The sequence below is a fragment of the Peromyscus eremicus genome, chromosome 3 (assembly GCF_949786415.1).
Source record: "Peromyscus eremicus chromosome 3, PerEre_H2_v1, whole genome shotgun sequence".
Classification (NCBI taxonomy): Eukaryota; Metazoa; Chordata; class Mammalia; order Rodentia; family Cricetidae; genus Peromyscus; species Peromyscus eremicus.
In genome coordinates this window covers 2,959,721-2,983,214 of record NC_081418.1, presented here as the reverse complement: position 1 = coordinate 2,983,214, position 23,494 = coordinate 2,959,721, and the positions used below count along the sequence as shown (strand labels likewise).

Below are 23,494 nucleotides of genomic sequence, written 5' to 3'. Positions count from 1 at the left end.
TAGGTGGCTGTGTGGCTGTGTGGCTGGGTGGCTGTGTGGCTGTGTGGCTGTGTGGCTGGGTGGCTGTGTGGCTGGGTGGCTGGATGGCTGTGTGGCTGGCCCCTGAAGCCCTCCTCCTTCCTCTCTCATTCCTTGATCTTTCTTCTTCCAGATTTTTCCTTCTATTTATCCTCTCTCTGTCTGCCAGCCACACCTACCCTTTCTCTTGCCTCACTGTTGGCTGTTAGACCATCAGGTGTTTTAGACAGGCAAAGTACCATGGCTTCACAGAGTTAAACAAATGCAACATAAGCAAGAGCAACACACCTTAAAATAATGTTCTACAATGGACTGGTGATGATGCTTTAACTTCTTGCAGGAGACGGAAATTTATTTCTTATCACCACTAATTTGTCACCGTGGGCTCTCTTCCAGCAGACTGAAATGATAAAAATTTCTCTCTCTCTCTCTCTCTCTCTCTCTCTCTCTCTCTCTCTCTCTCTCTCTCTCTGTGTGTGTGTGTGTGTGTGTAACATGAATCTTAAAAGGTCTTATTAATGAAAAAAACCCTGGAGCCAGATATTGGGGTGAAATCTGAAAGATCAGAGAGACAGAACAAGCCACAGCCAATGTCTCCTCACCAACTCCTCAGCTGATCCTGTTTCCTCAGACTGAAAGCCTCTGAGTCCTCACCAAATGGATCCCAGCTGAACTGCTGCTAAACTCAGATGAATTTTCTGCTTCCTGCCATCACTTCCTGGGATTAAAGGCATGTGTCCTTCCCAAACAAAGACATGAGATCTCAAGTGCTGGGATTAAAGGTATATGTCACCACTGTCTGGCCTCTATGTCTAATCTAGTAGCTGGCTCTGTCCTTTGATCCCCAGATAAGTTTATTAGGGTACACACTATATTGGGGTACACAATATAATACCACATTTCCCCTTTTTGTCTAAAATAATAAAATGTTATAACTAATATAAGAAAAACTATGTACAATAAGTACAATAAGGATATACAATATATACAGTCAAGAATTACATTAACAATGTCTAGTCCATTAACATTTGACAGATTCAGACAGAAAACTCCATTATCTAGCCTACTTTGGTGAGTCTAACATGTACCCAATTCACTTTCTACCCTTTTTTATCTTATAATATCCATATTCTCTCTTTTTTCAGAGTAGATTCAGTAACCTACCCTTTATATTATCATATTTATATTCTCTTTTTTCCTTTCAGAGTAGATTCAATAATCTACCTCTTATCTATATCCTCTTTTTTCTTTTTTTCAAACAAGAACCTGGAATCTAATCTCCTTGTTAAGCTTTTTTCCTGACCATTATCAATTAACAACTTTTAACCAACTATCCTAAACAATGACAATTATCCATGACTCACTGAATGACCAAAAACCACCACCCCATCTCTTGGAAATGAGAGCATCATGTTCTTAAAATTACTTCCTGCTGTCTGGGGGCAAAGGCATGTTTAGGTACACAATATATTGGGGTACACAATATAACACCATGTGTGTATCTGTGTGTGTGTGTGTGTGTGTATGTGTGTGTATGTGTGTGTGTATACTTGTGCATGTGGTATAGATGCTGGCAGTCGATGTCAGATGTCTTTCTCAGTCCCTCTCTACTTTACTTTTTGAGATAGCATCTCTCACAGAACCTGGAGCTCCCCAATTGGCTAGACTGGTGGGCCAGTGATCTCCAGGGGCCTCCTGGTCCCTGCACCCCCACCACTGGGGTTACAGACTTGTGGTATGAATGAAAAAAAGAAATAAAAAGGAAGGGCATGTGTATAAGATACAGCTACAAAAAATTAGACCCCAAAAAATACAACTCAGAAGAGATTGATTGAAGACTCTTAATAATTTTCAAAAATTGTTAGGAAGCATTTCCAACTTACAGGATATCATTGGAATACTTAAAGATGAAGTAACAAATTTGGCTGATACTCTAAAAGGGGACAAACACTTAAGTAGTCCGAGAGAATTATCAGCCAAAGCTGAGAATTCTAGAATTCGCTCTAGTAGAAAAGAAAATATGAGAAGCGCATGTGGATTGTGTGAATCTAGAGCTTAAATGCATTCTGGTCTTACTCCCCTTCAGACACTACCCAATAGGGATTTTGATGCAGAGAAAAGATTATATTGGAATGGATATTTCTACCAGGTAAACCAAGTAAGAAGTTAAAGAATTAATTAGAAAAGATCTCTGACTTGATTCAAAAGGGAAAATTAAGACTTTGTCAGTTGACAGGAATGGACCCCACAGAAATTGTAGTACCTTTAACTAATGAGGAAATTTCCTTGCTATGAATATCAGCAAAGAGCCTGGAGTAACTTTTTGGGAGATTAACAACTGTTATCCCAAAAGCAAGAGAATAGAATTCATAAAGAAGACTGAATGGGTCCTTCCTCACACTGTATGACAAAAGCCAATTTCTGGAGTCCTCATATTCTATACTGATGCAAATAAATCAGGGAAAGCAGGATACAAATCAGGAGAATTAAGTAAAATGGTCAAAGTCCATAAAATTCTGTACAAAAGGCAGAACTGTATGTCATTCTTATGGTACTGATGGACTTCACAGAACCCCTCAATATAGTCGCTGACTCTCAATATGCAGAGAGAGTTGTTTTACATATTTAAACTGCTGAATTTATTCCTGATAATACAGAATTAACTTCATTATTCATACAATTTCAGGAAATCATCAGAAAAAGGGAACATCCTATATATATATATATAACACATATCAGATCCCATACGGGTCTGCCAGGACCTCTAACACAAGGTAATGACGAGATTGATCAGTTACTAATAGGTAATGTGCTAGAAGCCTCAGAATTTCATAAGAAACACCATGTAAGTAGCAAAGGTTTGAAGAAGGATTTCTCCATCACTTGGCAACAAGCCAAGGAAATTGTAAGAAAATGTCCTACTTGTTCCTTCTATAACCAAATTTCACTACACACAGGAAATAATCCAAAAGGTATACAAAGAAATGAAATTTGGCAGATGGATGTGTTTCATTTTGCAGAATTTGGAAGATTAAAGTATGTACACCATACCATTGACACCTGTTCAGGATTTTAATGGGCAACTCCTATGAGTTCTGAAAAGGCTGATTCTGTGATTACACACCTATTAGAAGTTATGGTCATCATGGGAATACCTGTACAAATTAAGACTGACCATGCCCCAGCATATGTCTCCAACAAAATGAGACAGTTTTTTGCTTATTACAATATAAAGCATGTTACAGGTATACTACACAATTCTATGGCCTAGCAGTCATAGAAAGATCCAACTGAACTTTAAAGCAGATGCTAAATAAACAGAAACATGTAACAATGACTCCTAGAAATAGATTGCATAATGCTTTATTAACCTTGAATTTTCTCAATGCTGATGAGAAAGGAACAACAGCTGCGGAGAAACATTGGACAACAGAAAAAACTCCTGAGCTAAATCAACCGGTTTCAAAGATGTGTTGACCTCAGAACGGAAACCAGGATATGTCCTATGTTGGGGAAGGGAGTTTGCTTTTGTTTCTATAGGAAAAGAAAAGCTATACATACCAACAAAATTAATAAAAATTTGATTTGAACAGGAGAAACCCCTTGTTGAGGAGAAGTAAAAGCTCATCCTCCAATGTGACATCTCTACAAGTTGTAAGAAAAACTTAACAAACAAGGGTCATGGCAGGGTTCTGTTTTTTGTCTTTACAGGATAATAGGAATACCCATCTTCAAGAAATCATAAGGCCTTGGACACCTAGATGTCTACAGCAAAAGGGAAGGACCTATTGGTACCAATATACTCTACAGGGTAATATTTCACTGCCTAACATCAATCTCTCTTTAACTCTAGAGTAGTTGTGGTCCCAATTCAATTATAAATCAAGCTGGCTCTGGAGTTGGAATGTGGCTCTCTTCTTCTCTAAACCTAACTATGTTGTTAACAGAAAAAAAATTAAGAGATTCTGTCTCACATCAGAAGAGCTAACTGGTGTGAGACAGAAGAAAACCAATAATCTAGGGAACATTGTTATGAAGATTCTATTTCTCTCCATGCTTATTCTTGATTTTTCAGAATCCTTTCTTACATGTCATGTCATCTTTAAATTCAAACTTTCCATTTTGATATTAATAATGTTCAAGTTTTCCACAGTGAAAATAAGTCTTCCCAATAGCAATCTCTGAAGTCTCCAGAAGGAAGATGGGGCCCCACAACAATGACTCTACTTGGTCCAGAAAGGTGCCATGGTACCTAAGAACATTACTCAATGATCAGCTTTGGACTGAAAACTCTTCTGGACAGTTCTAAGATGAGATGGTTCATCATACCACACTTCTAGCTGGAATCTCAGACAATCTTATTCATTTCTGAGACTGGCTGCAGACTCTATGGCTAGCCCTATTGAGACCTAACTAACTAAGCTTTCTTACAAGACCCCCACAGAGATACCGTTGCCCCATAAATAGCAGGAAGTAACTATAAGAGAATGACCCCCCTCTCCCAAATGTTTCATTTTTCTCAGGGTTATGGATGGATGGTTGTAGGTTTGGGGGCGGAACAATAAAATTCGGACTCAGTATTCTCTTTTAGGAAAGAAAAAGGGGAATGGATAGGTACAGGATATTAAGGTAGATTATTGTATACACTAGTAAACTAATTCAGTAAAATATCAGCCTTAGATAAATTGCACTGTTATGGATTCTTGTATATTGTTACAAATGTTAACTATTTTTATATTCTTATTTAAGATAATTTGTATATTGATACAAATATAGAACTATATTTGTTGCAATGTACATATATTTTTACTCTTATTTGAAATGTTTATATATTGATACAAATGTAAAATTATATTGTCATACTGTATGTACTACCTCTGTTTAAAATATTTTGTATATTGATACATATTTAGGATTATTGTCATATTGCATATTGTACTACACGTTCCTACCCCTGCTTTAGCTATTTTGTGTACTGTCACAATTTTGAGATCATTGTCCTTCTACTGTACTTTTGCTTACAGACTGTTTACCTTGTTTACATGAAGCCTTAGTTCTTAGGTTATTTAGGTAGATAAGACTTATAGATTTATAGTCACCTATGCTTGTCATTTCTATAGTTATGTTAGTTAGGTTCTCCAGACTTATAGAAACATATGTCAGATAGATAGGTAATCTTCAAATACTTCATAGACCTAGAGAATATGACATCTAAATGTTTTGATAACTTAGAATTCTGTTGACATGAGACACAATTGCTCCTGGCAGCACTGATCTGATCCTGAGAGAATGTTGGGCTTCTGAGACATTTCCGTTTGGAAGTTTGTCTTCCTCCTGGTGCACAATGGCCTGCTGGGCAAAGAACTGCCCTTGCCTTGACTGCTGACAGTACAAATGCTGTCCTTTCTGGATGATCAGGACACAAGGAAAAGCAACTACTGAACTCTGCCTAGACAGGGTAAGATGGTCTTTCAAAATTCCTGCTTCTGAAAATGGTCTGCCAAATACTCTAGGCCTGTGGCCAATTTGAATGCACCAACAATGCTGAGAAACATTAGGTGACTGTCCAGGCTGCCAGCTGTCTCTGTCTACTCTCGCACGATTCCCTAAAGTTGCTTGCGTCTATCTCCTGTTTTCTCAGGTATTACTTTGTTCCTTCTCAGGTCTTTGATGGAGTTGAAGACTAGATAGTTACAGTTACAATCTTCTTATATCTTAGCTAGAACATATTAGTACTAGAGTTAAAATCTTCAAGATAGAATGGCTATTGTAATCTCGGCAATTTGCCATTTACCTACGTTCTAGACATTTAGCATGTCTTTCTTGTTTGATGTTATTCTTGTTGGTTATAGTTCCATTTTTGTTTATGTTGTTACCCTTTGTTTTTCCTGGACAAAACCTGATAATAATTCTTATTGTATATAGTTTGCATTAAGATTAGAACCTTCTTATTTAGACAAAACGAGGAAATGTAGTGGTATTTGCTCTGCCCATGACTTTGGGCTATACAGTCCAAGTAGGCAGTGTTTCCTCTTGTTGTCTGTGACCTCTTATAAGGGGTTGGAGAAGGGTCACATGCCCTTCTCCCTGCCTGCTTGCGAGGTGGATTCGCTCCTATTCAGATCAGGGGACAACTTCTACTCCGTTTTGTAATCGTGAGTGTATTTCCTCAATTTATATCTTAGTAAATTCTGTTATCCATTTAATAGACTCATGTGGATTGATTATAATAGGCATGACTACTCCTAGGTATGGTAGAGGAGAAGATTTACTGTGGTTAAAAGGGAGACCATAGCCAGAGGCAGGCACATCTGGGAGAGTCCAGAATGAATGTGACCAGACTTAGCTAGGCCATGTGAGGAGATGGCGAGGGGAGAGGGGAGAACCAGGCCAAGAGGCCAGGAGGGTAAAGGGTGGATCAAAAGGGCCAAAAAAAGATCAGCATAGCAAAATGGTTGGATTATATAGGGCAGGGGAGCTAAGTCCCTGGGCTGGAGAAGTTTAGGGTAGGGGATTGGGTATGCCAGCCAGGAGGGCCCTGTAATAAGTAGAGACTGAGGGGTACTGGGAGACTCTGGTGGCCAGCATCTGCCTTGATGTGTTAAATAGGCATCTCAGCCGTTTGTCCCAGGCTTGAGGTCTAACTTGGTCACATCTGGATTTTTTTTAAAATGGTTGCTGGGTCCTCTGCACTGAGGTCCTTATGTTTGTGCAGAAAGAATTTTACCAACTGAGCCATCTCCCCAACCCCACAGAATAGGCTTTTAAAGAAAAACTGTGACAAAGGAGGTAAGTAGGCTCAAAGTTTGCAATGGTATAGAGTTTAGAGCATGAAGAGGCTTTAAATACATTAACACACACACACACACACACACACATATATATTATTATTATATAACATGGAACATTAGTGAGACTGTAATAGAAACTTTTAATGATTACTTGCAAATCTCAGAACTTTCATGAATTATTGTCAGAAGATGATAGAGGTTTTTAGGTGAGCGGAGATGGGGCGTTTCAGTGATTAACTGCTTGGGTCCTCTTTTGTATTAAGAAGAACACAGAGAAAACCCCAAAGGTTCACTTCCTTGGTACAGCAAAGTCCTTCTCAAAGGAATTTTCTATGATATGGTTACTTTTAAAAAATATACCTCAGGCCAGATCACATTCTTTGTACACAATGATTCATGAGAAATAAAAAATAACCACAACTGGAATTTTAAGAGAAGCTATTTAAGGAGGAGTGGTCTTCAGCCACTGAGTCATTGTGTACTCATAGAACTTTGATCAATGCTGGCAGGGACTACTTTGTGCTGAGGACAAAGACACCAAAGAGATGGGTGCTGGGAGGAAACGGTGGGTCAGGGAGGCTCCCGGAAGAAGTGGAGTCAGGAAACATTTCCTAGCCCCATTTAGCGGAGGCTCGGTGGAGAAGTGGAGTCAGGAAACATTTCCTAGCCCCATTTAGCGGAGGCTCGGTGGAGAAGTGGAGTCAGGAAATATTTCCTAGCCACTGGTAACAAGCTCGTAACCACACGCAGGTGAAAACACTCAGAAGACGTGGTGCCCTTTCCTTTAAGATTGTCACCACAGATTTCTACTGTCAAGTCTTTCCAAGAGAAGCGGTGGTGTGATTCAGCAGCTGCAGGGACCCTGTCATTACCCTCCCCCAGCTGACAGTCAGCAGCAAGGACACCAGATTCCCCTGAGATGGGGCATTGTGCGGTACAATTCCAGTCAAATGTCTTTTCCTAGGGCATTCAAAAGAGCACACATCTCTCTGGAGATGGGAATTTTACTTACTCAGTTTTTATTCCAGACCCTCGGTAGCTAACTGGGTTCCTGCAGAGAGAGGCTGCATGGACAATAGGCCTTCTGTGGAGGCACCCACTGGGAGAGTTCAGCTCCAGTAAAGGCAGCTTTCAGGGGAAGCCTGCGCTGCAGCTTGGCTGCCAAGATTTTAATGAATTACTTCAGATATTCTCTTGGGTGTTCAGAAATTTGAAAAAAAATCTATGTACAGAGCACATGGCAGTTGGACATTAAAAATCTGCCTCACACACTCAAATGTCTGTTACACATTTCTTTTAAATGTCTAAGTGCTGTTTATGGAACACACAAAGGACTTTTATGAAGTCAATATATACTTCTGAATGAAAATCTCTCTGTAACTGATTTGTATTCTTTGTCATCAATTTCCCTAGGAAATAAAGTCGTATGATTGATGGCTTAGTTTAGTGTTAAGAATTTTTTCCCTGGAAGCTAGTTAATGGAAGTTTCCTACTCAGGAGAAAAGACAGTTAAAAAAAGAGGTAAAAGTTTCCATTATGCTTCTTTCTGTTTTTTTGACTATGAGATATTTTTAGCCAGTTTTGGAGAGTGACCTTCATCCAGCAGAGGTTAATAAGGATGCAACTTTCTTTAGTGCTTTTCAGTAGGGAAATGCAATACAGCTTCAAAACCTTGGGTCTACTAATAACTGAGTATTTTGATTCAAACTACCCACATCACTGTTTAAAGTCTGCAAGAAAAAACAGATTATCAACTGAAGATGATAATGTCTCATAAAGAACAAAACCCACTTTACAAGCCTTCTGAAACAACTATTCTGATAAAAGTTTGGTTTTAAAAATGCCTTCATTTTGAAATAATCACAAAGTTACAGAAAAAAGTTTTATTCTGAGTGATGAGATTGATAGTCTGATATCTACTTACTCCCCAATACATTAATATGTATGCATTTATTTACAAACAAGAACATTTTCTTAGCTATTGCGTTAACACCAAAATCAGGAAATTAACTTCGCTACATCAGCAAGGTCTAAATCCTCAGGTCCACTCAAATTTATTCAGTTAGGTTACTAATGGGTTTGACAGGACAAGGCCCCGGGCTAACGCTCATGCAACAGTTCTTGTCATGTCTTTTCAGAGTGTTCTTTCCTGTCAGCCAGTCAGCCTTTCCTTGATGTTCACAACCTTCCTGCTTCTGGAGACTACACTTCAGTTATTATGTGCATGTCTTCAGCTGGGTTTGTGTGATGTTTCCTCATGGTTAGATTATGGTTATTTATGTTTTGAGCTGATACTATCCTGTAACAACCATCTGTTCCGCACTGATAACGTTCACTTGGTAAATTCCAGACTTAGTAAGTATGTTGGAAGCTAGATGTCCTTTCCTCATCAAACTTTCAGTTGATCTGGTTGGTGTACCTGTATCTCCTTTGACCATTGGTTTCCTGTTTTATCAAGTAACACAGTCTCAATGTATTTACTCAACAGACCCATTGCCAGGTAAACAGCCAGACTTCCAGGTTAGCTGCCACATCTTCTCAAAGATGTTTTCTTTGAGTGGCTTGAAATCTGATCTCCCAGCCTGGCTCCTCCCTCTCTTGCCCCCTTACCCTCTCCAGACAGCCTCTGACAGAACATCTCATGCTGAGGAACATACCCTGGCCTAGATTCTCTACGCTGTTTGAACTCTGGCATCCAAATGTTGACCATCACCTGCTCTCAATTCCACCTACATAGACACTTTTCTTGGCCTGACCTGATAGTTTTTTTTTGGGGGGGCGCTCATTCAGAAAGAGAAGAGGAGGGAATAAAGGGTAGAAAAGGAAGGAGGAGGGTGAACGTTGTGTAAGACACAGTAGGCAGATTGGAAAATGATCTATTTTTAGTAATAACCAGCTCAGCTGCTTAAAAGGGAATGATAGAATATAAATATCTCTTTCTTTTTTTACTGAAAATAGATTTATTTCACTGGGCAGTGGTGGCGCATGCCTATAATCCCAGCTCTTGGGAGGCAGAGGCAGACAGATCTCTGTGAGTTTGGGGCCAGCCTGGTCTACAAAGCAAGTTCCAGGACAGCCACGGCTGGTACACAGAGAAACCCTGTCTTGAGAAACTAAAAAAAAGAATAAGAAAAAAGAAAAAAAAAAGGTGTATATATGTATATATATAATAAAGTATTTATCTATAAAAAATAGATTTATTTCATATAGTATATTCTGATTATGATTTCCCCTCTCTCAAACTCTTCCCAGATCCTCTCCACCTCCCTACCCACTTAAATCCATACCCTCTCTTGCTCTCATTAGAAAACAAGCAAACATCTTAAATATATATATGTATATGTATACACACACACACACACACACACACACACACACACACACACACATATATATATGATTTTTTAAAAAACCCAAACAAACCAGAATAGGACCAAACAAACAAACGGTGAGGGAGAGCTAAAGAAAAGGCACAGGAAATACATCCCACAGGGACACATACATTCACACACACAGAAATTCCATAAAGACACAAAACTGGACACTTTATAATATAAGCAAAAACAGTTAAAAAATGTGTAGACCTTTTGGGAGGTATCCTTTTAACCTCCATCTTCCTTTTGATTTCTAGAATGTAAGCACGGTGGTTGAATTGTTACAATCACCTTGACCCTTGAGGACGAGTGTTTAGTCAAAGTCTGATGGAACAAGAGCTAAAATGAGCTCAGGCCCAGGGACTGCAAGAACCTGCCCTCTGAGCTTTGGACTACCCTCTCTGGGATAGGTAAGGAATAAAACCTGTGTGTTTAATTTATGGTTAATTTTGGTTTTATTAACTTCTTGGGAACTTGGTTCTGAGTGCCATTCCTATGCCAACCACTGGCAAGAGGAGCTGTTACCTCCTGACTGGGGCAAATGGGTTTTGGAAAGTCATAGTGACTACCACAGCAAATATTTATCTCTTAAACATGTTTTCTATTTCTACTAAAGTAAATTGCAGCCGGGCATGGTAGTGCATGCCTTTAATCCCAGCACTCATGAGGCAGAAGCAGGCAGATCTCTGTGAGTTCAAGGCCAGCTTGGTTTACAGAGAGAGTTCCAGGACAGCCAGGACTACACAGAGAAAATGTCTCAGAAAAAAAAAAAAGGTAAATTTTGTTGAGAAAGCAGCATTCTTAATACCTACACAACAAACCACTTTATTGTAAAGGACTATTATATCTTTGGTATGGACCTTAATCCTTTCCTAGGTGGTGCAGAGGAATTTTGTCATGACTATTCAGAATCTAATGTTTTTAAATGACTTCTATGACTTTCAAGAAGAAAGTTCTTGACCATCCTTTCAAAGGCATAATTTTCCAAATGCAAAGTTTGATTTTTAGTTTATTCAGATTTATTTAATTCAACACATATGAGTTTATTTTAAAAATGTTCTTTTAGACCTACCAGGGCCTACACCCTTAAAGAAAACTGACTCTCTCTTCCCAAGAAGAACTGCCAAGAGTTCATGCTCCCTTCTCACTTCTGTGCTAGGAATGTTCTCTGCTGGCTGATCTGTCAGAGGTCTTGTGCCGCCAGGCACAGCTACTGTGAGTACAACAGTCATGCATGTCAAGAAGATATTGTTTGGGTCCAGTCCTCCCGACCTCTGGCTCTTACAATCTTTCCATCTCCTTTTCCTCAAAGGTCCTTAAGCCTTGGATAGAAAGGATGTGATATAGATGTCTCATTGTAGCCACGCACTCCACAGACAATGAGTCGTGAGTTTCTGCATTAATCACTATCTACTGCATGAAGAAACTTCTCTGATGAGGTGTAGGTACAGAGACGTGAATTTAGAAAGCAATTTGCTACTATGTCCATTTAGCAAAACAATAGTAGGTTCATTCCTGGAGCCCATGATCTCCTCAACCATGGATTCTTGGTTAGATTTACTATACCAGACATGGGTTTCCTATGGGAGAGCCAGAAAGCCATTGCATCCCTCCATAACAACAGGCCACTATCACACCCATGATCAGTGTCTGAAGCATAAAATTTTTGTGGTTCCTATCCCATCTTATCCTCTGATTCTAAGGACCACCACGATGTATTCTTCAGCTGCTTAAGAGCATCCGGCATGGTGGTGCATGCAGTTTTGTGGTGCCTGGCTATATCTTTCTGCTCTCTTGGTTATTATTTTTTAGCCTCTTTAGTTTTTTTAAACTTAGTTATTTTCAGGAGTATAATGCAAGCAAGAAAATCTTTTTTTGTTGTTTGTTTGTTTTTTTCATGACATGTGTAGCTTTGTGCCTTTCCTGGAACTCACTTGGTAGTCCAGGCTGGCCTCAGACTCACGGAGATCCTCCTGCCTCTGCCTCCCTGAGTACTGGGATTAAAGGCGTGCACCACCACCGCCTGGCAGAAAATCTTAATTTAAGAACTTTTTCTTGGTCAGGATAGCGTAGTGGAACATTTAAATGGAGCATTCCTGTTAAATAAGCTATCTTCCATATACAACCAACCCACCTGACTTGACAAGCACAGAAACTGCAAACATGAAGACAGCAAATTTGAAAAAACAGGCAAACGTGTATTACAAGGCCTCCAGGCTCGTTTGTTATAAAGTCTCAGAGTCACTCCTCATGTCAGCACCCTTTAGTCACAGCCAATGGTAGCGGCAGATTTCTCTGAAATCTTCATGCAAACTACAAATATATGCAAGTAGTTGTCAGCACCAATTACTCCAGCCCCTACCTCCCTCAGAGAGACACTCTCAGAGGAAAATCAAGACTTCTACAATTATAAAGTAAAGTTTTCAGAACCCAAGACTTGGGTTCCCAGGCTTGGGGAAAACATTTCTGAGCCTTGTCCAACTTCAAGCCAGAAAACACCCTGCCCTCTAAGACAGTTCCTCAGGGTAACTCTGGTACCCATAGTTGTGAAATCCCAACTTTGAGACACAAGTGAAAAAAGCGTTCTTTAGCTTATTAATACAACCATTCATTTCTTCCAGGTATCCCATTCAGCCATTGGTAGGGCAGAAGAGCTATCCCAAGACTCAAAATTGAATTTTCCTGTCTCAGAAGTCTACCTCAGGTACAATGAAATGGGTTAGCAATGCCACTCTAGGGGCACGAAGGTCACCGTGGGCTGCAGCGTGAGGAGGGGGCTCTGTGGAGCCAGGGCTGGGAGGACCTCGAAACTGTTCTAGGCAGAACGAGGGTGGAATGACCGGAAGGGTTCTGGGAGCCGATCAGTTGGGAGTTCAAGTTCTAGGTAGAGAGGGTTCCAGGGTTGGGTAAAGACCAGGCAGTTTTTCCTAGGGCAGTAAGTTGTTGGTCTGCCTTGAGATAGGAGGTAAGCTAGGTAACTGTTTTTGACATCAAGCCTCACTCTCTAGCCTAGGGTGGACATGACCTCCAAGCTATTCCCCTGCCTCAGCCTTGTAAGTGCGAGGATTATAAGCATAAGACACTATGTAGACTAAGGCTATTTCAGTTTTAGCAACAGTAATTAATAACCGGACATTGATGTACAGGATGGATGGCATGTCACAGGGCCAAGCTTACTAACTGTGCATTCCTTGAGCAGAGTAAGCCAGAGTGCTAGATCATGAAAACACTGGATCTACTTGTAGAGGAATAGATGGGGTTGGGAAGGAACCCTGGAAGAACGAAAGTGCTCACAGATCTCTTCAGAGGCCACTCCTAGACAACCCAGCTTCCTCAAGCCACTGTGAAGGAACCAGAATACAAAGAGAACCCAGACTGGTAAGCAAACCTCCTGTCCCTGTAGTTTACATGCTCCCTGCTGCTGTTTATTACCTAAACACTACAGCTAAAACACACCAGCCCCTTTTGTGGTAACCTTGAGTCTCCTAGCTAAGAGGTGGAAATGACCTGAGGCTAAAAAAGAAAGCTGGGTCTGGGCACAGGCGTTCAGGCAGGAACCCCGTCGGGGGCCCTGCGACAGCTCCCTGCCAGGGAGAGGCCTGGTCCCCGGGTCAAGTCGCAGGCTGCGGCCTGGAAGGGGCGGTGCTCGGGATCCTCCTGGCTGGACCGCCCAGAACCGAAAGCAGCAGCGGGCGGTGGGGAGGAAGGAGCGGCGGCTCCAGGGCTGGAAGGTGAGAGCCGGGCCGGAATGTCCGCCCGGCCGCCGCCTGCGGGCCATGGCTCTGCGGCTGGTCGTCCACTTCGACGTGCGAGCAGACGTGCTCCCGAGTCTGCCGGCCCAGGCGGCGACGGCGGCCGGAGGCGGCGGCGCAGGTGCGGGGCGCGTCCTGGAGGGGGCGGGCGGGCCGGGTGCAGCCGATAGAACCTCCGGGGCTGGGGGAGCCGCGCCGTCCCCTCGGGGACACCGGGGGCTGCCCTCCCAGGCGAGGCTTACCCGATCCCGCGTCACTGGGAAGGGCAGGCGGGAGGCGGCGGGATGGTTCCCCGTTGTCTGCCCCCAGGGCTCAGCTAGAACCAGGAGCGCCTCGAAGTGTAGGTTGACAGAATCCAGAGCTGTGGTGGTCAAGAAAACGACCCTTAAGCATAGCCTGTCCCAGGGAGGATGCTGAACGTTCCCGGCGCCAATCTGCTTTTAAGAAGGGGAATTCAGAGGTTTAACTCCCCTTCTTTTTAAAAAGACGTTTGCTGTATATCTGGGGAACAGATTCTGTATTCCTGGAACAACACTGGTGGCTTGGAGGGCATGCCCCTCCAGATGTGATGTAGACAGGGCAGGGTGCCCTTTCAGGATGCACGCAGTGAACTGAGGGTCTGCAGGACGCTAAAGGTACAGCAGCTTACTCAAGAGCCCCCAAGCACACACCCAACACCCGCCCCACCCCACCCCTGCGCCACAAGAAGCAGGCAGGCAGGGATGCTCAGCTTCCTGCCCTCATCAATTGGCGTTCGTTCCTGATACTGAGGCTCTTCTGGTGAGGAAGTGGAAAGTGACTTTTGTGCATTTCCAGAATTAATCTACCTAAAAGAAGAGGGTCTGTAATTTCCTAAGTTTTTCCTTTCTTTTTAAAGACCGTAAAAAAGGAAACATCTTCAGGGCTCACCTTGTGCATAGGAGCTGTGTGTGCCCATGTGCTCACTTCTTTCTGTCTTTGGTTTTCCTTAAACACTGTAGACTGCCAGCGGATTGTGTGTGTGTGTGGGGGGGGGGCATCAAATTACCATATCCACAATTTCTTTCCTCTGAGCTCTTGTGGAGGTTATGCCTGTGTGATTCCTTGTCTTTGCGTATTGCAGCTAGTCACACATAAACAACCTTAGAACGCATGGAAGGTTTATCTAGCTTCCGATTCACTTGCTTTGTTAATGTTTTTGAAGGTTTAACTTTTTGAAATATTATAAGCAACTCCAAGTCTGTTTCCCATCACAAAAATAGTCCTTTCCCAGCTCCTACTTTATTTTGCTAAATGGCAGGTGATTGCAGATTAGAAGCTGGGTGAAATATAAAATGCCCAGTCTTATGTTTCACGTGTGTGTGTGTGTGTGTGTGTGTGTGTGTGTGTGTGTGCTGTGGTTGAAAAGCTGTGTGTGCCCCAGCTGGATTTTGGCTTCCTTGCATCTTTCATTCATTTTCACTCACTGTGAAGAATTACAAACCTGTGCATTGGTGTTTCAGTAAAAATTTAGTGGGTTTTTTTTTTTTTTGGTTTTTTTTTGGCATTGTATTTTAAGGTTTCTCAGAGAACTGTGGTAAGTTCTTCATCCTGCGATCCCCATAGTCACCACTGAGTGTAGCTTAAAACAAGCAAAGAACAAATAAAACCAGGGGCTGGAGGCGGCTCCTTTGAAGAAGAGTGTGCAGCACAAACGTGGGGACTTAAGCTTGAACCCCAGCTCACAGAAGGGGGTGTGCAGCAAAGTTGTCCTTCCAGGGCTGCTAAGACAGAGACAGCAGGATCCTGAGGCTTGCTGGCTGGCCAGTCTAGCTGAGTTCCTGAGAGCTATGTTCAATGACTGAGGAGGATACCTGTCATCAACTTCTGGCCTATACAGGTGCATTCACCTGTGTGAGACCACATACACACACACACACACACACACACACACACACACACACACACACACCAGCCTTTGCAGGAAAATATGAAATTAGACTTTATTTATAGTGTATCCATTACTAAAAATGCTTATGCAAATTATTTTTTGAAGTTCCAGTTTTCAAAAACTTAAATAGGAGTAACACTGTCAATGACTACGTGTCTGCTTTCTGTATACTTAAACTTTTAAAATCTGAAGTGTTAATACCCCCCAAGTTACTTCCATTTGTTGATTTATTGTGCATTGTGTATGTGTACATGTGTGCGTATGCACATGTGTGCTCAGATGTGTGAGTGTGTGTGTGTGTGTGTGTGTGTGTGTGTGTGTGTGTGCTTGTGGACATCAGAGGACAGCTTTCAGAGGGTGGTTCTCTTCTCCCACCGTGTGAGACCTGGGGATGAAGTTCAGGTTGTCAGGCCCTTTGGCCAGCTGAGCATCTCACTGCCCTGTTAATATTTTTACATCAACAAATTGAAAACCTCTTAGTGACACCAAGTAGTTCTCACGAAACATGACATATTCTTGCCAAAATAGCCAGTGAGCTTGGCAATGCCAGTCAGGGAACTTTGGCAGCCATGAAATAGAAAATGTGGTCAACAAAGGCTTGAGGGCTAGGAGGCCAGGTCTGAGTATTGTCTACTCTTGGTTCTGTGTTGAACTTTGGGAATATGGTCTCTCTTGAAACAAAATGAGAAATATTCACAAAACTCAAAATAGTTACATAAAATACTTTAACATATGTTACCTCTGAATAGTGATTAAAAAACAAAAAGCCCATGTGCCTACTGTCCACCTACAAAATGAGAAGAAGCAGACCTTGGAAGGCCTGTGTGCATGCATGCTCACAGGACTCTTCATCTCAATCCCCCAGAAGGCTAAATAGTTTATATTTAACATTCTTTTCATTTTATTGATAGTTTTAAGCCATTTTTATCTAAATTTCAAGCAAATGAAAAGCATACTATACTTTCTTTTCATTTTAATCTCTTCTCAATATTTTAAGATTTATTCAAGTCAACTGGCTACACAGAAATCATTATTTTTCACCAGGCACAGTATCTCTGGTGAGGTACTGTAGCAGGGTATAAAAGGCTCGACCGTTCTGACTCAGTGTGAGACTACTCTGGCAATCAGGTTGAGTTCTGGAGCTCCAGGCCCTGCCCCTATCCCCCCTTTTCCACTCCCCCTGCCCCCCTACCTCCTCCCCTCCCCTCCCCCACCTCCCTCCCCAGGATTCAAGGCCATCTGGAAGCTTGACTTCTCCTCCTTCTAGGACCAGCTCTTTTTCTCTGTCTTTTACAGGGGTGATCCCACAGGGCTAAGTGGTTTTTGGGAAACAGTGCTTCACAGGAACTCAGCTTTATTTAGTTTAGAGAGAACTTTACTTAGTTCTCTGCAGAGACAGGGCTGACATGTGAGAGGTCTCTGAGTTTACCATTCCAGTCGGTGTCTTTACTAAGTATTTTGGATTGCTTTGGCACCACTTTAAAAAAGCATAAGTTGAAATGTTGTCAGGGACCATATGTGTAATTCCAGAAAGAGCCTGAGTTTTCTTTCCGGTGCTTTGCTTAGGCTTGAAGTTGTGACACACCAGATTGATTTTAAATCTCATGCTCTTTCATGGACAGTGATATATTTTGCCAGGTAACTTGAAAAACAGCTTTTCTTTATTTCCTCTTGTATCTCACCTTGCAGACTGATGGGGGGCTGGAGGGTGGCCTCAGTCGTGGTATTTTCTCTGGCCGCTGTCCTTCCTGTTTACTTTTCCTTCCCATGTCCCTGGTCTCCTTTTCTAATTCCCAGTTCTCTTTTTATTGATTCCTGATGAATCATCCTGTGCTTGCTCCTTTCATTTCATTCAGAGTGTGAGATACATCACATCACAGTATTTCTGATTTAGGATTATAAAACCTGATCATTCTGAGCCTGAGGGACGGGTGGATTGTGTACAGACCAAGAACAGTCCTGTTTCACCACCTTTTGGCCTGCGTGTTGGGAACTGGCTCACATTTTTTTGTAAGACTGTCTGACTCCCCTCTCCAAGTACTGTCATTAGGAAGACAAAATTATTTCAATTCTTGTCTCATAGCAGTTTGGACTAAAGTTTATACATTTGGGGAACATCTTCCTGTGATGTGAAATCACTCTGCTTTAGCAAAGAATGGATTGAAATGAACTAGATTGTTTGGGAAGCCAACTTCTGTTTCTTCTTACCTCAGTCATCACAATGCTTTGTATGTTTCGGACTTTCTTTAGCAGGTTCACTTACGCAAGTAACTTCCTTATCAAAATGTGTTACTGTGATCCCAGAGTTTACTGAACTGTAAAATTAAACCACGTTTCCTCATTCGAAATAGTTAAACTTCCTCCTCTGGACTTTCCAGAGATACTTTACTGGGGGAAGAGTCAGAATGAATGAATAAGCAAAGATGTTACTGAATACTTCTTAGGGAAGGGTGTGTTAAAGTGTGAGCAACTCCCCCAGAGAGGAAGTGGCAAATGATTGAGGGTGTGGTGAGACATCATTCTACATTCCCAGCATTGCCAAATGCATCCATTTCACACACCCTTGAAATGAAAGCCGTGAGTCCAGCTGGAGCTAGTGCTAGCTGATGTGTCCACAAAGACATTTTTATTTCTTTCAATCCTGTGTACTGTGATTGCACCATGTTCTGGCCCAGGTTCTAGCTGTGGTAGCTGATAAATGTGCAATGAAAAATATCCAGGAGAACGACACACACAAGAGTGGTCCCCACACCAGTCTCCTAAAAATCAGAGTGTCTTGAGTTAGTGAGATGGCCCAGTAGGAAAAGACACTTGCTCCAAGCCTGATGATCTGAGTCCCTCAGGGTGCAAGGAGAGAACTGACTGCTACAAGGTGTCCTCTGCCACACGTGTCTCATGGTCTCGTTCTCACTCCCTCCTTCTCTATTCTCCCCTCTCCCTTTCTCCCCCTTTCTCCCCCAACAAATAAACAAATAAATTATAATATGTATTTTTTAAGATGAGAGTATCTTGGTTCTTCTGTGGAGCATCAGTATTACTTAAAAAGCTCCCCTCATGTTTCTAATACAGGCAGAGCTTAGTGCCCATGGTATGTATTATGTATTTATGTATGGATATATGTATGCATGTGCATGTGTGTGTGTGCACGTGTGTGCACGTGCACACACACACTAGATAATTATAATCTGTATTTGGTGGAGACTTTTTTAGTAATTTAAAAATAGGTGTTTTGCCAAGAATTTTTTCAAGACTTCTTGTAGAAGAATTTCTTATCTTAGCTGAAACCTTTTAAGTATACTTTTGTGAAGGTCTGTCCCAGTATCCTTATACTCTTGAAAGAAAAAAAAAATTCTCAAGATATTGACACATTGCATTCTAGAAGCTTTATGTCATTGCAGGATGGGAACGAACTTCAGCTATTACAGAATCCCCTGAAAGGGTAGTATTCATCTTGCTGTCAGTGGACACGGGGCGCTAGCTCACTGTTTTCTTTGCCCTTTTTGGGTCTAGATGACCCTGCACTGTTTCTTCACGGTGTGCGGTTGGCCTGGTCCTTGCTGAACTCAGTTGTCCTTTAAGTACAATGGGCCTATAACACCTGAGCCAAAGAGTGAGTGATGTGGAAATGAGAAGACATTGTGAAGTGCTACTTGGCAGTCAGCTGACTGAACCTTGTTCTGCTTAAGATTGAATGATTATCCATATATTTCAAAATCAGTGTGAAGTGATTCTGACAGCTCAATAGAAGTATACACCTATCAAAACCGCTTCGGTATCCTCTCTGCAGATCTCTTACACAATGATGTCTTGTGACAGGCAGGAAGAGAGACTTCAGGGTTAAGGCCATGCCTCTGTGAAACTTACGCTTTCTCTGAAGGATCCCACACCAGCTCCAGCTGTGGTGTCCAGTTTTTTATCCCTGCTTTTATTTTCTTTTGAATTAGAAATACAAACAGGATGTGCTGTAGGATGTTTTGCATGCTTCATCTAAACATTTGAATTTTCCATAACAAATGCAATACTGTTTTAATGTCTGGATACTCTATTCATATATGAGCAATTAAGTTTAAGCAAACTGTGAACAACTTTTGAGGAAGCTAAAAATATCAGTTACTCCTCAGTTAATGTTAATCAAGAATTCTCTACAAAACTCTGTTTATTTAAGTTCTTTAACTATAGAATCAAGACTCTCCTAAAACTTGTAGATGAAGATGGGCAGTTAAATTTTAAGTTAAATGTTTTGTATAAAGGGTCTTTATGTCTTGCTCTAGAAGATGATTTTGTTTATTGCAAAGCACACAAGTTGTAAGGACACACAGTTCAGTCAGTTTCCCTAGAGTGTAGTCCCCAGAGGCAGCACTCAGAGCAGGAAGAAACACATTAGCTGCAATAGGTTCTCTGTGCTTCAAGGTAGTTGCTCATTTAGCTCCAGAGACTGATTTTGTCAGTTTCAGAAATATACCAATCAAGTAAAGCAGTTGGTATTCAGTGGTTATGGGGATTTTGTAGTTTGCTCATTTTTTTTTTGAATTAGGGTCCCTATGTGTAGACCAAGCTGGCCTCAAACTTATAGAGAACTGCCTGCCTCTGCCTCCTGAGTGCTAGGATTAAGGGCCTGCACCACCATGCCTGACTTTGCTCTGTTACTTCTATGTGTTGCTATGGTTAGTTCTTTTTCATTGTCATAGTGTATTCCATTGTTTAGCTCTCGGTAGGCACTTTGGGGGATTCAGTTTGGGCTACTATGAGCCACAGTAGCTCAGATTTGCCTTTTGCTGAACATATGCTGAACATATAGATTGCTGTTGGGATACTGGTGCAAGGGAGCTTCCTGAATCATCTGTGTTCAGCTTCAGTAGATACTGCATCATATTCTTGGGTGCCTTGTAACGTTAAAGCATACTGCTGGGCATCCATGCTACAACTCTTAGAGGACAGGAAAAGAGCATGTAACTGACAAGTTAGTAACTGGGAGGAGTAAATAAGTGTGTCACAGAAGACAAGTAGTAGTGCAAGTGTGACCTGAGACCGCTACTCTAAGTGAGAGTGGACTATTAATCCTGCAGAAAGACTGAGTGTCAGCTGGGGGCGGTGGGGAGGATGCAGAGGAACCAAGAGGTGATTCTGCTCACAAGTCTCATCCTGTAAACGTGAGTGGCAAGGGGATTAACGGTAAAGGACAGAAGAAGTTATACCATGCGAGCCATATCCAGAACATCCATGTCCCTGTGTAAGGACCAAAGAAGGGTGTAAAGAGGAAAGAAAAGAAATTCTTCAATGAATAAAGTCTAATTCCTGCTTAAAACTTAGGTGTACTTTTTCACACAGGCATACATACAATTGCAAAGCTGTACTTGGAAGGCCTCACAGGAAACTGCCCTCTCCTAGCTTTAGCCCTTGTAGGGAATTGCCATCAGGACCAGGAATCTTAGGGAAGCTCCTGGCAGAGACCTCTCTGAAGCCTGTTTTTTGTTTGTTTGTTTGTTTGTTTTTCCCCCCTCTTTGGGGGACCTGCCACCCAGCTCCCAAATAAATACATGGAGACTTAGTCTTTCTTATGAATGCCCAGCCTTAGCTTGGCTTGTTTCTAGCCAGCTTTCCTTAGCTTAAATTATCCCATCTACCCTTTGCCTCTGGGCTTTTACCTTTCTCTAGTCTATATATCTTTCTTTCCTTCTAACTCTGTGGCTGGCTGTGTAACTGGGTGGCTGGCCCCTGATGTCTTCCTCTCCTTTTTTTCTTTTTCCTCAATCTTCTCTTCCCAGATTTCTCCTCCTATTTATTCTTTCTGCCTTCTAGCACTTTCTAGCCTGTCTCCTGCCTTGCTATTGGCTATTAAGCTCTTTATTAGACTATCAGGTGTTTTAGACAGGCAAAGCAACACAACTTCACAGAGTTAAACAAGTGCAACATAAAAGAATGCAACATGTCTTTGCATTATTAAAAAATATTCCACAGCATAGAAGAATGTAACACACCTTTAACAAATGTTCCACAACAGAAGCCCCTTCGGTAGGGGATGGAATGTTCTCAGCTCCAACCAGTACTTTTCCACTCCTAACTCCATTTCCCTCCTCTCTTTCTCCTCCTGGGTGCTTACCTCACATGAACCTTTATGGGGTGGAGGTGGTTCTTGATAGCAAGAGAAAAAACATTTTCTGAGTATTAACACCTGTGCTAACTCTCAGCATCATCCATCAAAGGCAGCATCCATGGGGAAGATGGAAGAGGGATGTCTGTACTTTCTCTGGTTTAGCCTGTTGCTTATGACATCATATTAAGTGGGGAAGGGTTTGACTGTTTCCCTGTGTGTATGTGAGTGGAGTGTATGCATGCACACGTACATGGGTAGAGGCTAGCAGATGATGTTGGGTGTCCTCCTCTATTGTGTGCCATCTTTGAGGCACGGTCTCTCACTGAACCTGCTACTCACTGACTGGCCAGTAAGCTAGAGGGTCCATCTGGATCCACTCCAGCAGCAGAGTTGCAGATGTACATGCATGGGTGCTGGGATCTGAATGCAGGTCTGTATGTTTGCTTGACTGGCTCTTTGCCAACTGAGCCCATCTCCTCAGTGCCCTGCTTTTACAAATCTTATTATTTTAATTACTACTCAAACACCTGGAACTCAGCTGAGTACCTGGCAAGGGGTGAATCCAGCAGGAAAGTATAACAATTCTAAATTGGTATGCCACTAATGATGTAGCCTCAGAATGCATAAAGAAAAGCTAGTATACAATTGACATGATTAAGATACAACATATAGAAGTGTGTGTAGTCAAGAGGTCAAGAGGGTATAGCCCAGTGAATATCTCACAAGCTTATCAGTGTGCTCAGAGTACCCCCTCCCCCTGCTTTGGCTTCTAGTTGGATAGATTAAGTTTGCCTTATTGTAAACTCTGTATAACAGAATCATCAGCTTATAGTTTTGAACTTGATTTCTTTCATGAATACTCTATTTGTTGGATGTGTTAAAAAGCATTTTCTGAATACTAGCCTGCCATTATGTGTTCCAGGTGTTTTAGAAACAGCTCAGGAGAGCTTACATGTACTAAACATTGAAAGAAATGGAAACATTATTTATACCTATAAGGTGAGTCCACACTGTCTTCTTATTGCAGTAAGTATATACAACGTATAGTTTACTGTTTTCATCATTTATATTATCCTTTTACAGAATTTTTTTTTGAGACAGGATCTCACTTATTAGCCATAGCTAGCCTAGAATTCACCATGTAGACCAGGCTGGTATTAAACTCACAGAAATCTGCCTGCCTCTACTCCCCCAGTGCTAAGACTAACTTTTTAGAGAACCTGTACTCCACTTCATTGAAGGGCAGCACAGACTTGTCGGTACTTAACCTTTGACATCCTTGGCTTCTGTGTAGGTGGCATTGAAGAGCAGCTGATAGTCCATCTTATGAGATATTTTCTCTTCTAAAACTCAGATGAAGCTACATATCTGAAATTCACAGAATTTGAATGGATGGATAATTTCATTTTCTAGAGGAAAAAAGGGCTGAGATATTTAAACCTAACTAGTATGTTAAAATTTTGTCTTTGAGAAAATGTTAGCTACGGTTACTCTGTACATTCAGATGTAAGTATAACCATAGTTGACATTGTGAGTGTTTAACAACATCGTCAGAT

At 41.7% G+C, this 23,494-nt stretch overlaps 1 protein-coding gene across 1 annotated transcript in view; it reads left to right on the top strand.

The window, feature by feature from the left end:
* The first annotated feature begins 13,886 nt into the window (after nucleotides 1-13,886).
* Gsap (gamma-secretase activating protein) overlaps nucleotides 13,887-23,494 on the top strand; it is a 97,568-nt gene continuing 87,960 nt past the window's right edge. Inside the window, exons 1-2 of the mRNA XM_059257241.1 lie at nucleotides 13,887-14,056; nucleotides 22,861-22,937. Of these exons, the coding sequence (XP_059113224.1) occupies nucleotides 13,960-14,056; nucleotides 22,861-22,937 (174 nt within the window). The 5' untranslated portion in view covers nucleotides 13,887-13,959. The remainder of the gene's footprint in view (nucleotides 14,057-22,860; nucleotides 22,938-23,494) is intronic.